Source organism: Archocentrus centrarchus, chromosome 9 (assembly GCF_007364275.1).
Source record: "Archocentrus centrarchus isolate MPI-CPG fArcCen1 chromosome 9, fArcCen1, whole genome shotgun sequence".
Lineage (NCBI taxonomy): Eukaryota > Metazoa > Chordata > Actinopteri > Cichliformes > Cichlidae > Archocentrus > Archocentrus centrarchus.
Window position 1 is genome coordinate 21,104,185 of NC_044354.1, and position 17,976 is coordinate 21,122,160.

The window sequence follows — 17,976 nt, forward strand, 5'->3', positions numbered from 1 at the left end:
GGGAAACCAGCCTCTCGCTTCCTCACTGGGTCCTTCTAACAGGAAAGAAGCAAGGGCAAAAAAACAGACTGCCTGTGAAGAGCATATATTGCATTTACATGCGGACTGTTTATGGTGTACTCTTCCACATATTATATTAGAGACTTTTTTTTTTCTTTTTTTTTTTTAAAGGTGATTTTTTTTAAAGGATTACTAAAGAAATACTTATCAGGATGCCCCCCCCCCCCATTAACCCCAACACAATGTGTTTGTTGGATGTGAGATTACTGCAACTGCTATTAAAAATATTTGGTGCCTCGGCAGGTTGGGATTTGTGACTCTGAGCAAACTCTTTGAACTGTATAACTCTTTTCCTTGCACAGAGATTTGCAGATTTTAAAGGAGAAATTGTTCATTTCGTTTTTCAGCGAGCACTCATTTTTTTTCAAAGTGTGTGCTTGCCAGTGGGCTAATTGAGATGCTGAATTCCCACACATACCCACAGTTAGCTTGCTGTCAGCATGTACAGCCTGGCAGAGCTGCTTACATGGCTGTAGATGCGATAGATGTATCTTCAGCTATGTTTGGGGTATTATATATGACACTGTATGTACAGTTCGCACCGTTTCACTTCAAATTGATTGAAAACAGAAAAGTTTGGTTTTAGTCTGTTAATTCAAGGCAAATGCTTCTTTTCATGGCCCCTCATTCTCTCCCAGCAGTTTTGCATGGAGATTATAAAGCAAAGAAGAAGCAGAGATAGCCATATCTCCATCAACATCACGCCACAAGGCTCGCTGTGTTTTGAGTAGGAGTGTGACTCATTTTTTCTTGAGTAGAAAATTTCAGCTCTCTGTCTCCTACTATCTCTATTGTTATTGCTGCCTCTACCCACACATACAGTATACGTAACTCAGCTGGATGCAACAAGTTCACGCCTGTTCTCCAGGGGTTGTCGAGCAGAATTCTGGGAAATACAGAAGATGATTATCTAAAATAAAAGTGTGGTAGGCCAAGTGAAAGTGGATGCAGGAAAAAAAAGACTAAATTTTTAATGTTAAAGTACTCCAGGAATGCACTCTCAGACATACAGATTATTACTTAAGTACTATTTCACTGTCTCCATGTGGTTCTTGTGCTCTGCACTTCTGCCATATCTCTTTAATGGAACAGCCAATGAATTTTTGATGTGCATTAATCCAATAATCAATACAGTAACTTTTGAAGCTTCTTCTCTGATGTCTCCTGCTGGATGAAAAGCTAAATGCCAGACTGTACAAGTCAATGCAAAAACTCACTCAATGCTTAAAGGCTGCATGGGTTGACGTTAATGGCTATATATGTCCTTCAATGTAAGGACAATCCAACATAAAAAAGAAATAAGGGATATTTTATGTTTTAGGAAGGAAACACTACTGTGTAAAACTCTTGAGCCACCAATCTTTTCTTTTTATTTTGTTAGGAAAATGGGAAATGTGTGGTTTATTGAAACATGTGCAAACATACATGGAAATACAGTATATAAGGCAAAAACAGAGTTTGTGCATTTATAACAAACTTGAAAGTCTGTATTTGGTATGACCACAGCCTGAACTCTCTTAAGCAGCTTTCTTGTCATTTCATTAAGTCGATTTCAGTTCTCCAGGCTTCTTGAAGGACATTTAAAGCTCTTCTTTGGATGTTGGCTGCCTTTTGTTCTGTTCTGTGTCGAGATGATCCCATACTGCTTCAGTAATGTTGAGGTCCAGGCTCTGGAGAGGCCAATCTATGACTGATCCGTGCTTGGGCTCATTGTCATGCTGAAGAATGAAGCTCTTTTCAGTGAGATCCTTTCATGATGGTATTGCATGGTGTATCAAATCCTAACAGTGCTTTTCACAATTCCATCAGTTTTAACAGCATCTCCAACACCACTGGCTGAAATGCAACTGCAAACCGTGACAGAGCCTCTGCCGTATTTGGATTAATCAGTCTGTAAGACCCATTGCCACTGATTTTTAGTCCAGTTCTTGTGTAATTTGGCATACCTCAGCTTTTTCTTCCTGTTTTCCTTGCTTAAGAATGGCTTCTTGACAGCCACCCTTCCACTGAGACCATTTCTGATGAGGTGCCAGGAAACAGTAAATGGATCAAATCAAGGGCCAGATCTCTCAGCTTCTGTGTCAGGTCTTTACTGGATTTTTTTTCCTATTTCTTATGGACATGACTTTCAAATACTTCTTATCTGCTGTGGATAGCTTTTTAGAGCCTGCCATTTCTTCTTTTGTCCTCCACGTGTCCAGTTTCCTCAAATTATTTGAGGATACACTGCACAGCCTGCCAAAATATGCCAAGTTTTCAGTTAATAGCTCTTTGGGGATCACCTTGTTGGTGCAAAAGTATTATTTTATGTCTGTCAAGCTGTGTTATCTTTGACATTTTTCATAAATTCAACTAAAGTAATTGGAACAAATGATGTGTTTTTGCAAGACACTACTTGTAAAGTGCCTAAAATTTCAAATTGGTTCTTTGCTAAGTCGTCTGTTATGTGTAAACACAGCACTGGTTCATCCCTTGAGTTAGGTGCCTTTTTTATGCTCAAATGAGTCATAGGTCAGTGTTAAGTGGCTTAACAAACAAAACATATACAAAATATAAAGAAACGAGGGGTGGCTCGAGACCTATTCACAGTAGGGTCACTATAATCACATGTGGACCCCTATGTGTTGTTTATAGGAAACTGGGGCTTCTGCAGAGTGTATCAGAGTAAAATTGACTCCTTTATTACAAATAATATTGTAAAAACATAAATCTCAAGTAAAGTCCCAGAAAATTGATAATGCAGTTGAAAGAGCAGGTTTCTCTAAGGAGTTTAGCTTGTTTAAGGCCAAAGCACACTTTTTTTTTTTCTTACGAGGGATGTTATCATAGCAGGAACCATAGAACATGCAATGTCATCATAGGAGCGGGACAAGGAGCAAACATCTTCACGGAGAATCTGTGTGTATTTCGTGCAGGAGAGCAAGAGAGGGAGAAAGAAAGAAAGCACACACCCAGTAATGTCAGTCCACAATGTCCCATGAGTTCTATCAGATTGATGAGCTGGATCTCTGGCTTTCGAGCACTTTCCTCAGTGTTTGCGCACTGAACTTTGGATTTTCACTCTGGACAAAATAAAAATCACCCTTCATTGAGATGCAGTACTATATTGCTACAATATTCGCCGTATCAAAACATTTATCGAGGTAAACAGATGCCGTAATACCTCGTCAGAGCATAGGAGCATCCTGTTACAGCTAGCTTTATGTGGACTATGCTCTGTCCTCCTGGATCTTTATGGATGAGCAAACAGCAAGTATTACCCAGCGTGCCCTGCGCTGTGTGTGGTCCTTTGATCGGACAGCACGGTGGGTTATATAATTTCAGGGGGTTTTTTTCATGTTTTTTTTTCCCCCTTCACATTCCATACTTTATATATTTATAGAACAGGAAACTTGTGGCACCTGACTGTTCCCAGACAGGAAATGTACCCTGCCTTCTGCTGCGCTTGTCAGATTTGTGCCGTTGCATGCAAGTTTTGACAGTGAGTGTCTTCCTACACCATGGCTATTTGCACATGAACACATGAACTTTACCAGACGCCGCTTCTCTGGTGACAACTGCCACAGCGCACTAGCTCTGAGGTCATGGACTGGTTTGACCACCTCAGTTTGTATTAACACATTGCTGCTGCCCTTGGGCTGGTCTCTATTAATAGCAGTAATGTTTACAAGGACATAAAGACAGAGAAACGGGTACAGTTGTGTAGTTTTTTTTTTCTTCTTCTTCTTCTTCTTAATGCTTTGTGCGAATGTAGCTGTTGGCAAAAGGTTAAACCTGGAATTTATGTTGAATGCAGCTACTTCCTCGGGTCAAGCAAGATTTGGTTGTTGTTTTCAGCACAGCACACTAAGTTGTTGGGACACAACTGAATGGACCGCCAATACTGTTGCTGATAGGATCTCTGTTTTATTGTCTATGACTGATTTTGAGTTTATGACCCCTCATTAAGTGGTTTAACATGTGACCTTTACAGCAGCCAAAAGAAGCCGAGTGTTGCCAGGTAAAAAGTACAGTACACGTCATCAATGTTTGCTTCAAGCATTTTAGCAGATGTTACAGACAGACCATCCAGTTGTTATTATTGTGATATGTGTGGACACGGGGGCTCATTTAGGATGGTAATAAGAACAGAGGGACCGACATGACATCATGGTGGAACAGGCCAACAAAGACTGTCTTCCTGCTATAGTCCACCCCTCCTGCTCAGGTCTGCGCGGTGTTTCCCCTGCCTTCCTGTGGCATACGCACACACACTTATAGTGTGAGGACTAACTCTTCAATAACAAGTCTTTCACATCTTGTTTTTGGTTTGCTTGCAGTGCTGCTGACATGTGCATGCATATATTAAATATATTTAATAAACCAGTATACAGAATAGCACCTTATAGCTTTATTTATCTCCACATTCTTGTTTATACTGCATACATAAGAACAACGTTCACACGTGGCATGCTGCACAGCCTACAAACTCTGCCAAGGTGTGATTTTTTTTTTTTTTTTTTTTTTTTTTGTGTTGCTCCTCTACTGTCTTTGCAGCAGATGGATATCTAGTACGATGTCATCATATTTCTCGTGATAAAGCAAACCCATATAGTGCATACAGTCTCTCTACAGTGCCTTAAGAAGCACAAAGAGGATGTTTTGCAAATGCAAAGCTCTCGTCTTCCTTCGATAACATGCTTGCTGTGTCTTTACCCCGTCTTTTGCATACACAAGAACGTCGGCCCTTACCTGGAGCTCTCATGCAAATAAATCCTAAGCCATGAACAGTTGGATGTGCCGTGTAAGATGGAAGGAGGGGAACAAAGGTATTTGTATCATAGTCTGGTGCTGGTCAGCCACACTGTATTTGCAACTCGCTGACCGCCTCAGTATGACTCAACCATGAGGCCGGCATTTAACAGATCAGACAAAGGAGGTGATGTGAGAATAAGCGAGAGTTAGATAATCAGAAAGGGATAGTGAGTTGTTTGCGAACAAAGAGGGTCAGTGCAGCCAGGAGATGAGAGTGAAGAGTCACAGAAACCTGCTCAAATCTTTCACACTTTTTACACAGTGTAGGTGTAGAGAATAGCACATATTCAGAGCACTCCGCTCTGCTGGCGCTCGTGCTCTTAACATCACATTTCTTTTGCAGATGTTATTGCATATATGCCAGATGCACAGCGTGACTGTCAGGATGTGGTTTCAGCTGGTTGTCCACAGCACATCTAACTTCATGTTGGGAGTGAGACTGTAAGTGAAGGTGTTTGAGACCTCAGAGACTGTGTGTGCGTGGATGTGTGTTTGAGCCACTAGTTGGTTAATGGCTTGGATTCTTTTGAGTGTCAACACTTTATGAATATAACCTCACAGCTAAGCAGAGATGTTTTTGAACGTGTGGATGGATGGGGGCCCACAGGACTGCCCCGAGTTGGTTAAATTGAGCATGAGGACATTACTAGAGAGAGGTCACAGTAGAGACATTGTGCGCACACACACAAACACACACAGATGTTTGGGATGCCGGTAACCCCCTGGTGTTAAGCCAGACAGTTGTCGCTCCCTCTCTGACCTTATTTTTGCTTTACTTGACATGCCTTGATGATGTCAGAGCTGCTAAGCATGAACATAAATAAAGGGTGGCGACCACACTGCCCACATGGAACAAATTAGACTGACAAGTTCCTGTGTGCAGCAAATCCAGGGCACCGTGCATGTTTCAGCTCATGTGTAAGCGACAGACCACGTAAGAGTGAGAACTGTTTAATAGCGAAAGAAATAAACAGACAACCGAGAACAAGGTGGTTTATGGAGGACATTTACGAGCATATTCGTACTTTTAAGAGCCAAGTTTTGTTAAACAGGAACCCAGAGTTACAGATCTGGACATAAAACATGTGAATGTGGAGGTGCTATTTTTTTTTTCTTTTAGTCTTCATAACATGATTTTAATATCTCATCACCTGCTTTCATGTTTGTAAACCTCTCTCAAGATCTGGTTGGTCATATCCTGCCAGAACATTTCCCCTGTTGTCATAAAGCCACTTAACAGAAATGCAGCAATTTTGACCACTTTGAAATGATTAAAGGTTCCATTTTTTTTTTAAGCCCACAGACATGAGAGGTCAAAGGGCACTGAGACTAAACAGGAACATTTTTGTTACATTTGATGTGCAAGTCTGTGATATGGAAAAGGATAATTGATTCATAATATTTGCATGTTTGGGAGTGTTTCAGTGTGTCTTTGCACCAAACAGGCCTCTACTGTTTGGTGTTGGACAAATGAAATATGTTTCCCACGCAGCTTTATTTGCAGTGATGAGTAAGAGAAATTGAGGGATTGTAAGAATAACACATAAAGAAAAAAAAAGATTCTTTGCAACCCAAATGTGACCAGAGACCACACAAAGACATCACATTCAGAGGTCAAAAAGCCAAAAAGGAAGAGAAGCACTAATCTATAGCACTGTTCTATTTATATGGCCAGAGAGCTGTAAACTTATCCAGTCCTAAAACAAAGGGGGTTGATAGGCTTGAAGCAGCAAATGAGGTCAGTCACTGGCTGGCAGCAACTTGGTGACCGTGATATGATGATGACAGGAAATCTTCAACAGAGTATGAAAAGAGAAAAGAAAAAGATACTGGATTACAGGGAAGCAGCAGAAAGTGATGGCAGGAGTTTCAAAAGGCAGGGAGGGGGAGACGTGGAGGGAGAGAAAATGAAAAATAAATAGATTTGGAGAGCAATGAGAGGCAAAGAAAACAGGACACAGAATGAAAAAGGAGGAACTACATTATTTGTGGTTGTCTCAACATTGTGTAGAAGTTGAATGCCTGGGTGGAGCGCCCATGTTTGGTACAATTATTTGACATGGCGTTGACCCGTCGCAGGAAATCTATGCCATTTGGCGGACGCTTGTATCCACAAATGCCTCACGCTAGCACAAGTGCATACATTTTTAGCATGGCATTCCCCATGGGGAATGACCTTCTTCACACACTGTATTGTTTTGCTTTTTTGGCAGACGTCATGTTTTTCCTCAAGGAGACTCAAATATTGGACCACACAGCGACATGTGCTGGCATTCTGTGTGGTGAGCATAACTTTACATATGAACTGTTTTCAGTAGTGATTAAATAAGGAAGCTGGCCTGTTTATGGCTTGTTTTGTTTACAGTAATTCTAATGAGGCACAGGTGCTCAAAGTTAATGATTGTCTTCAGGGATATTTTTATGTAGGTTATTAATACATTCATGCTTCATGTTTGTCTTCGGTGACAGGAGTACCATTCTGAGTATGTGAGCTTTGGTGATGTAGGGTTCCTTACACGAGGAAGTTCGGCAACCAAATAATAACCGTGTTGCACCAGCTGCAGCAGCTTTACCACAACTGCGTAAAACAAGTCTGTCATACTCTCTAATAGACACATGGGCAAAATATATAGTATTGCTCAAAAGTCCTGAGCCACCCCTCATTCAAAGCCAGACTTTCTTGTAATTTTTAAAGCGGTCCTCTTGAGCAATAATTCTCCAGGCTTTCTGAAGGTCTTTCAAAGCTCATTTTGAGTACCTGACCATTTTTCTTTCTTTGTTAAGCCACTTAACACTGGCCTGTGAATCATTCAAGCTTAAAAATGGCACCTAACTCAAGAGATGAACCAGTGTTGTGTCTACGCATTACAGACAACTCAGCAAAGAACCAATTTTAAAATGTATCTTTAGGAACTTTGTTACTAGCAGCCTGTCACAAAAACACAGAATTTTGTTCCCACTTCTTTAGCTGAATCTATGAAAAGTAAGTAAAACTTATTTAGAAGAAGAACAAAAAGTTACCAAAGATAACACAGTTTGAGAGGCATACATTTTTGCATCAACAAGGTGATTCCCAAAGAGCTATTAGCTGAAAGCTTGGCATATTTCAGCTTGCTGTGCAGTGTGTGCTTAAAAAATGGAAGAAAATGGACAAGTGGAGGACAAAATAAGAAGTGGCAGGAATGAACACTATCTAAAAGCCATGTTCATAAGAAATAGGAAAAATGTCAGCAGAGACCTGACAAAGGACCTGAGAGATGCATCTGCTCCTTCAGTTGATTCATCTACTGTTCACCGAAGCCTCATCAGAAGTGATCTCAGTGGAAGGGTGGCTGTCAGGAAGCCATTCTTAAGGAATGGAAACAGGGAGACAAAAGCTGAGGTATGCCAAATTACACAAGAACTTGACAGAAAATCAGCAGCAGCAGGTGTTATGAGCGATTAATCCAATTTTGAAATTTATGGTGCAAATCATCGTCAGTATGTGCAGAGGAGATCAGGAGAGAGGTACAACAGTGAGCGTTTACAGCCATCAAACATGGTGGAGGCTCTGTCATGGTTTGGGGCTGCATTTCCGCCAGTAGTGGAGATGTTGTCAAAACTGATGGAACTATAAAATTTCACACTGTGTTTTTGCATTATACGCTATATTTCCATGTCTATTTGCACATGTTTCAATATATCCCTGCACCTATTTCCCATTTTCAAGCACAAAATAAAGAACTGATAGGTGCATTGAGACTTTGGTACAGTAGTGTACAGCAGAACATCTCTCTGGTGTACTGGATATTTCAGTATCAGACTGTATGGCAGACTTTGCTATCTTCTTTGTTCCAATCATGCTAGAGTGCACAGCTTTATTCACGAATATCTCACAGTTATAATTCCTTCAGTCACTTGAGTAAAACAAAAAAACACGAATATCTTATACATGAATACATTCAATGTGTTTGATAATAAAATAAAATAACAAAAAATTATTCATTAACACTTGTGAATATGGCCATGTATTTCTGTATAATCTTAATATATTCTTAAATTCAGCACTGTCTCACTTCAGGTGTCCAGTCTGTGACCCTTGGATTACTTTATCTCAGTCAGTATATGGCTTACTTTGGGGGAAAAAAGTTTCCCAGCTATGGTCTAATATCACACCAAAACATGCTAATTTGAGACTAATCTACGCCTTGTTGAGTGCAATTTAATTTTCTTGGCGAGTAAATCATATGATGTTACAAAGGCAACAGTGAGAGACTGAACAGACAGCAAGGCAGGAGGAAAGGATGAGACAGTAATGCAGCAGGATTGATGGGAAAACTGCTAAAGCTTTCACTCAGAGCCTCCACAATGACGTAGGGCCTCTCACATTCCTGGGTTATTACTTAAAGATGTCTGCTTGTCATTGCTCTCAATGCCTCTCACATTGGGAGAGCTGCTTGCAGCAAATTTCCACTGCACAGAGCGGTTAAAGGAAATCCCTGTCAGTTCATTAGAGCAGTCGTAACATATTAAGAAAAAACTAATGCAGAGGCGAACATGGTGTAGGGCACAGCAGGCTGCAGTGGACAGAAAGCGAGGAACTAAGAGCTTAAAAGTTGTGTATAATCACATCTGGTGGATACTATGAGAAAAAAGCAAAGGTGATTTAGACATGGTTTTGACAGGAAATGTGAAAGAAGTTAAAATTAAGATGGAAACTAATTAGATTCATTGATGACCACACAGTAAAATTTCTTTAGAAATCTAAGTGGGCGATGTAGAGCTAAGTGGTTTTTGTTCATGATGGTGTTACGTAGCTGCAGGAAGCTGAAGCATGATTATTCAGTGTGATGGAATCCAGTCTGGGTTCTGATGGGAACTGAGCCGGTCAGAATGGGGTTTCTGTCTGTGCGGACACAAAAAAGCACACACTCATATTAAACACACACACACACACACACACACACACACACACACACACACACACACACACACACACACACACACACACACACACAAGCTCTGTTCCACTTTCAAAAAAGCCACTCGCATGAAAAGTGAGGAAGAAAGTCAGTGGAGAGAGGAGAGCTTTATGGAGGAAGTGAGACATAATCTATGAATTATATATACACACAGAGACTATGATTTCATTCAGGGGAGAGCCCACACACAACCCCCCCACCACCACCACTTCTTTTAGCCATTAGGCCTTCATTTTCTCCTCACCGATGAAAATAAATGTTGACAACTTTATGAAGTTCTTTCAGTAGAACATTTTCACTTCTTGTTTTACTCTGTCACCACAGGTGGAGGAGGGAAAAGGAAAGGAAGGAGCAAAAAATGGAAGGAGATCCTTCGTTTTCCCCATATAAGCCAGTGTACTGAACTGGGAAACAGCATTGGTACGCGTTTTTTTACGTCTTTTATCTAAAGAGAGTGTGTTTGCCTGTTTGCTTCCAAGGCCCTGTTTTAAATTCTGTGTGCGTTTTGTTGCATTTAAATTTTTTGCAGAGAGGGACTATTTCAGCATCTGCGAGAAACAGCCCATCGGACGACTTCTCTTCCGTCTTTTCTGTGAGACCAGACCTAAACTGCAACGATGCATCCAGCTGCTCGATGCAATGGTACGCAAACAACTTACAAGGATCACTTTTCGATATTTGCCATTAAGAATACCGTTAAATAACTAAGGAATAGTGGAGGAAGTCAACCATCAACTCTCTTTTCTCAAAAGTTTTGCGAACAGTGACTCATCACTAACACCGCCCCTAAACCAGCCATTATGACTTGAACCCGATCTCAGTGGCATTTCAGTTTGATGTGTCTACTTTTGTCTTTGTCATTGTTTTACTGCTGCACAGAGTAGCTTTGAAAACACAGCTTACAGCTATGACTTACACATCCGGTGTCATTGCACTGGTACAAAACAGCTGGGACCTGAATTACAACACCTAGAAATCTTTTGCTCTAAAAGGCATTTGGAGAACTTTACCATTAAATGTTCTAGTAATTTTTGATCAAACCTTTTTAAAAAATGTTTAGCATTTACACTGACAGAAGATCTTGTTCTAAAACAGGGGTGCCCAAACTCGGCCCGCGGGCCGCTTCTGGTCCGCAAATTGATGTCATAAATAACATACAATTTGGCCCTTTAAGTTACTTTTTTTGACATTTCGCTTAACCCTCCTAATTGGAGGGGAAGGCAAAATGTCTAAAAAGTAACTTAAAGGGCCAGATTGTATGTTGAGGGGTAGACCCTGTGCAAGTCTGCACAGAGTGATATACAAATCATTCACACCTATGGCTGATTTAGCAATGACAGTTAGCCTAATGTGTAAGCCTTTGGGCTGTGGGAGGAAGCTGGAGTACCCACAGAGGCCACACATGCAAACTCCTCACAGAAAGGTTTAAACCCATCTTGCTTGTGAGGTGACAGCGCTGCAAGATGAAATGTTAAATCTGAAATCTGAATTTCTTTTAGTGTAATTCCTAAAGTGAAAAGATTGTTTTTCCCTTGGACTATATAATAAACTATTAGCATAGTTGCAAAAGTTGACATTTTGATCTAATTAGAGGCAAAGTCGTGTGGTCACCGAAACACATCATCCAAATGTTGTTAAATGTTTTTTTTAGAATATAGTGATAAAACTGCTACAGTGTTGTTTTCCAGCACATTAGCGATGGCCCATTGGTCTCATATTTTTGTATCAATAATCCATGATTTCATGCACTGCCTGACCAAAAAGAAAAGTCACGCACGCTAATATTTTGTTGGACCGCCTTTATCTTTGATGACAGCACGCATTCACCGTGGTGTAATTTTGATAATCTTACGCAATGTCACAACATGCATTTTGGTTCAGAGTTGCATAAACATTTTTCTGCAAAGATCTTGTTTTGATAATAATGTGTGAAAACCATGTCTCAAGACCAACTCTGAACCACTGTTTCACAATTTGAGCCTGATGAATCCTGGCATTGTCATCTTGAAATATGCCATACCATCAGCAAAGAAAACATCCACTGATGGAAGAACCTGGTCATTCAGTATATTCAGTTTAGACTGATGACCTCATTTTTTTGGGCACAAAATATAGCTGAACCTAGACCTGACAAATTAAAGCAGCCCCATCTCATAACACTGCCCCCACAGGCTTGTACGATAGACACTAGATATCACGGGTGCAACACTTCATCCATCTCAGCTTACCATGATGTGCCCATCACTGTGAAACAGTCATGAGACCACATGACCTTTTTTCCATTGCTCCAGTCTTTATGCTCCCTAGCAAACCGAACCTTTTTTCTGATTAGCCTCACTGATAAAGGGGCTTTCTTAAGGCTACACAGCTGCTTAGCTCCATTCACTTGAGTTCATTGTGCTTTAGGCAATGCTTTTACTTTCATTATTTAATATAGTTGTGAATCTACTGTTGATTTATTTATTTGATCATTTTATTTTTTTATCATTTGATTGTGATCATTCAAGTTTTGTTTTCTAACCACATTTCTTCCTATCAGATGAAAGTTCACTAGGATTTAATGATGCGTTGGACAGTTATTAACCCATTTTTAGACGTTTCTACAGTATTCTTAGTTGATTTCTTTGCTTGATGCAGGCTGATAATTTGGCCCTTCTGAGACAGAGTAACACCTTTTCCGCAGCCACAGCATATGCCTTCCAGCAAGGTTCTTTAAGAAATGAGAAGCTGCTCTTTGCAGGAGTTGAGGTTAATCCAATGGAAGGCTCAGAGAGGATGTTAACAGTGATTTTGTAGGTGGAGTTGTAGTTTTCTAGGAATGGAGTTCTTACAAGAGAGATATATATTTTTTTTTGATATGTTCTTTGATGCGTTCAAAGAGGGTGTTTTCTATTCTTCAAAAAAAAAGAGCCAAATTGTACAAAACTGAATAAACAGCACAGTAATTTTCTCTGTTTCTTTTGCTAATATTAGGCCGTATAATCCCTAATGTTAGCTAGCTACATTATTTCATGAAATTACATTTGAACAGTTCTTTCTAAGAACTTTAATTGACAGCACATGCAAACAAAAATCAGCTTTTCTTCAATGCAAAATATTATTTTCATAATAAAAGAAATCATTTATCTTTACAATTTAAACCAAACTGCATTAAGTTACAAGACCTTCTTAAACTGAAACAATTGAAAGTAAAGTGCTCGGCTGCTGGAAAGAGGTACCAATGAATGAGAATGAGATGCTGCACTCCTGACAAGTTTTACCCTACCAAACAAAACCAGGTGTCGTAGAACAAAACAAATATCAATCCCTTATATAATTTGATAACAGGACATGGTATCTGGGAAAAATTGTGCTTTTTCCTGGCTAAATGCAAGCCTGGAAACACACACTCATCAACTTTGTTAGTGTACTCACTTTGATTAGAACGAAGGCTGTAACTACTCTGATGTTGCTGGGTCATGCAGCAAGAGGAGACAATTAAACTGAGTAGTGATTATTCAACCAGCCAGATCCCCAGTCTCTCCAGCTTTTTGCCCCCTACCACCCCATCGCTACGTCTCGACAAAATACCTCCCACGTGACACGTTTAAGTCTTTATCTATCTATGCCCAGAATATCTTGGCAGACATGTGACAGGGCAGAAAGGACGCATTGTTTCCCCCACCACCCCTTCCAGTCCCAACACACCCCCATCCCTCCCCTTCTCTGCCCACTTTTTACCGCCCAGCCCTAAAAGTGACCATCATCCTCTGCCCCTCTCTGTGTGGGGGAAAGCACTTACACACACTCAAGCTCAGCACATGTTGGAGCTAATTCTGCTTTCCATGTGACAAACTCAGAGGCCATACTCACTGTTAAGCTTTATACACCCCATTTGACAATTAATCAGGTCAGAAGGTGTTTACAACCAGCCAGGTGGTTGTATTACAAGAGATTAAACAACATGTCAGTCCTTTGCGTTTGCTGTTATGAGGTTTACTAGACAGTTTTATTGTGTAATCTACTGAGTAGTAATTAGTGTGATCTACAATCTACAGTAATTGTTGTTGTTAAAAAAAAAACAAGCCATGTGAAAGTATGAGCACAGCGGTTCAAAAGGAAGAGGGCGTGTGTGTGTGTGCGCGTTTCGGTGTGCGCAACTTAGGCGGTTCCAACGGTTCCTCTTACATCAGGAGAAGGTGTTCGTATGTGGAAGCAGATCCACTCTGCTTCCAAAAGGCTAAAGAGGCATCTTCTTTCCCCTTTGGCTGACCCCTCCCCACCGGCAAAGGGTGGGAGTCAGACAGCTCATTTACTGCGTGTGTGTTTCTCTGAAACCTCTGATAACAAAGCCTCAGTTAATCAACACTTGGCAGCAATCACAGTGCTCTTTCTCTCTGTGTGTCTTTTAGTCATAATCTTACATGTTTATGTGCACTATGTTTTTATCACTGGATTCTTTAGGCTTTTTTTTTTTGTAGTGTCTTTGAGGCTGTGGCTGTTTAAAGCCAGTTTTTCCTTAAGCTCTGAGCTTATGTGTGCCTGGATGGTATATATTGTCTACATGTTTGTGTGTGTGTGTGTGTGTGTGTGTGTGTGCTGTAGTGGAAAGTCGGTGACGCTGGTGTGACACACTGTGACACTGCAGGACCTCAAGGAATCCTACCGTGTTTACTGTGTGGTTGCCAGGCAACACAGGACCATGTTGGAAAAAGCCCACTAATAGAAAGAGCCATGCCAGCGTGCCGCATGGATGCCATGTTGCCCTCCCCTCCCCCTTTTTGAGAGGTTAAAAGTGCCGGCTTCCAAATGCGTCACAGAGCTTTTCATGTCATGGCCCCTGCGAGAAGTAACGATCCAACCTGTCAGTGTCATCGGCTGCATGTGTGCAAACACAGAGCCAAGAGGAGCATATGTTTATGTGAGAGTGACAGCGACACACAGATATACAGAGAGTGAGAGGTGTGTGTCTGTGACTACACAGCAGCTGCTTCGTCTTTCACGGGAAAAGGAGGAAGAATCTGAGAGCCACTTTGCATTTTTGTTTTTGGGTTTTTTTTGGGTTTTTTTTCCCCACAATTGGAAAGATGGGGGAAAAGTTAAGCATCTAGTTTGAATCCCCTTTGATTATAAAACAGTTGAGCTGTGTTTAGTTTTTATGTTATTATTATTATTATTTCCTCTTCCGCTTTTTTTTAGGGGATTTTTTTTTTCCTTAACCAAATCTGCTACACAGATTATAAATAACATGAATTTGGGATTTGGGATGCTGGGGATAAAACTGGTTTGGCTTAGCTTGACTGTGAGGGAGAGGTTATTATTTATGTTTTAATAAATGCTGTTACTCAGCACCTGCAACAGAATAGTGGGTGTCTTTGAAGTCCACTTGGACTTTATGGTTAATGAAACATGTATGAATGCTTTGCCGTTAGAAAAAGTCAACAATCAAGCTGTTACAAATGTCAGTGAAGTAATTAATAAAAGGTCAGATTGAAAGACTGTTTCACAACACATCAGTCATCAAATCGTTGCATTACCAAACAAAGTGTTTTTACATTTCTTTTTACGCTCTGCCAAGTTTGTAACAACACAAATCTTACACAGGATGTTGTGAATGACACTGAGTTGTCTTCCTGTTTAGGAAGATTACGAGGTAACACCTGATGAAAAAAGAAAAAGCAGAGGGTACCAGATAATCAAGACCTTTCTATCAGAAAACGTAAGTTTCCTCATCTGATACATACAACTTCTGAGCCTTCTTTTCTCACATTTTATTCCAAATGAAAAGTTGTAAGCAGACAAAAATATTCTGTTATTGCTGAATTGAAGCTCACCGAGATGCCTGCAAGGGTATTGTACAGTACACATTAAAAAGCCAGCGTAGTGCTTGTTCAAAGTGAACAAGGGAAAGCATTTACACTGCATCTTCAATTCGATGTAGTGCGTGTTTTTCATTGTGTGTGTTACTGTGTCTGTTTACATGTTTTGATGCAGTCGCCTCAGCGTGTAGACATAGCAGAGGTTTTTGCAGACCAGTGCAAAGAGAACCTCGAGCTGAGTCCATGTAAGGAGATCTTCAGCAACTGCCGCAAGTGAGTTCGTGGTTCATTCACGCACACCTGCCTGCACAAGTCTCGCTTATTTTTCTCTTGCTTATCTCTGCATTTTTGCCCCACGACGTGCATTTTTGGTAACTGATTTTTTTATTTATTTTTTGCATTGCACTAGAGCTGTCCATGACTACCTGAGTGGAGCTCCATTTGTAGACTACCAGAACAGCATGTACTTTGACCGCTTTCTACAGTGGAAGATGCTGGAGAGGTTGATTGGTTTTTGTTTGCTTACACCCATTTCACATCTGTGTAATGAGCATATTCAAATCCTGAATGCAGATATTATCAATAATTTATTAATGTAATTGAGTGGATAAAGTCAGGAATAAGAATGTGAACTTGTTACCATATATCAGGGTGTTGAAAACTGGGGCTGGAATCAACCAAAGAATATTTTAGTTAATTCTTACCTTCTCTCAACCTATCACCCCAACAGGGCTAACCATAGAAAGCTAATATTTACAGAACATAAAATCATTTTAACCATTTTATTTGAATTGCCAATGTAATGAAAACTAGAGATTCAGAGCCTACCAATCTTCTCATAATCATATGAATTCAGAAAATAGAACGGTATTATCTAGGGATCCCAGCACAGAACCTGTATAGAAATAATGTTTATGGACCTGTCCCATTAAATAAATCACATAAACTTGGCAGACACTGGAGCTGCGGAAGCTGTGGCTGCAATTAAATATTAAAAACATTACTTGAACAAACATACTGAGAAGTGCCTATGCAATATTTTAAATGGGAATAATTTGGGGTACATGTCATTTCATTTGTAAAATAACTGGTAATGAAAAAAATAATGTAGCACATTAGAAACACTCAAGTTACAAAACTGTAAGAAGCTCACGACTGACAGCATATCTACTGAAAAAAATGTATTATTTTAAGAAAAATATTAGCTCATTTCGAATTTGATGTTGTTGGGACAGGGCTGTGTTTACCGCTGTGTAGCATTCCCTCTTGTTTTATCAAAGTCAGTAAATATCTGGGAACTGAGGAGAGCAGCTGCTGGACTTCTTGGAATGTTGTCCCATTCTTGTCTGATAGAGGATTCTAGCTGCTCAAATGTCATGGGTCTAATCTGTCATGTTTTTCATTTTATGATGCATCGATTATTTTCAGTTTGTGAAAAGTCTGGTGTGCAGGCAGGACAGTTCAGCACCTGGACTCTTCTTCCACAAAGCTGTGCTGATATAATAGATGCAGAATGCGGTTTATTGTTGTCTTGCTGAAATATGCAAGGCCTTCCCTGAAAAAGACATCATCTGGATGGGAGCATATGTTGCTCCAAAATCTGTATATACCTTTTAGTACTGACGCTACCTTTCCAGGTGTGCACAGAGATTTCTCCAGTCTCTGAATCTTTTGATGTTATTACATATTGTAGATATTCAGAGTCCCTGCAGTTTTGGCATTTTATCAATATTTGTAGATGCACTTTTTTCCAATTGATGATTCTCTGCCCATCTTTACTTCTAAGAAATTCAGCCTCTCTAAGCTCTTTTACACCCAGTCATGTTATTGGCCTGTTGTCAGTTAACCACCAGCCCTTTCTTTTTAGTACCATTTACTTTTGCATCTTTTTTGTTGGCCCTGTCACAATTGTTTTGAGCTATGTTGCTATCATCAAATTCAAAACAAGCTAAGATTTTCAATGAAATAGCAAAATGTCTCTGTTTAACATGTTTAACATGTTTTCTATGCTCTATAGTGAATGAAAGATGGGTTTATGAGAATTTCAAATCATTGCATTCTGTTTATATTTATATTTTAGACACCATCCCAGTATTTTTGAAATTGGGGTTATAATTAATTTTCAAAAAAAAAAAAAAAAGGCAAGGCCCAATGAATAGTTATAAATTAGTTTGCATTATTGATATTACTTGTTTTTCAAATTTTCTGTTGATTTTGCGATAATATTATATCTAGAATTTTTCGTGATAATCGTGAAATTAAAATTAGATGTCATGTTAGCCCTGACCATCATATTTGAAGATTTAAGAAGATATCATTTTGCAGATAAGAAATGATCTCACTCTAAACAGCACAACATTTTA

The 17,976-nt window shown here is 39.9% G+C and overlaps 1 protein-coding gene across 3 annotated transcripts in view; it reads left to right on the top strand.

Annotated features, from left to right (window-relative positions):
* grk5l (G protein-coupled receptor kinase 5 like) overlaps positions 1–17,976 on the top strand; it is a 29,965-nt gene that overhangs the window by 7,162 nt on the left and 4,827 nt on the right. For all 3 annotated transcript variants that reach the window (XM_030737448.1, XM_030737446.1, XM_030737447.1), the window contains exons 2-6: positions 10,140–10,235; positions 10,345–10,457; positions 15,436–15,513; positions 15,789–15,886; positions 16,023–16,115. In XM_030737448.1, coding sequence (XP_030593308.1) covers positions 10,455–10,457; positions 15,436–15,513; positions 15,789–15,886; positions 16,023–16,115 — 272 coding nt within the window. In that variant the 5' untranslated portion in view covers positions 10,140–10,235; positions 10,345–10,454. The remainder of the gene's footprint in view (positions 1–10,139; positions 10,236–10,344; positions 10,458–15,435; positions 15,514–15,788; positions 15,887–16,022; positions 16,116–17,976) is intronic.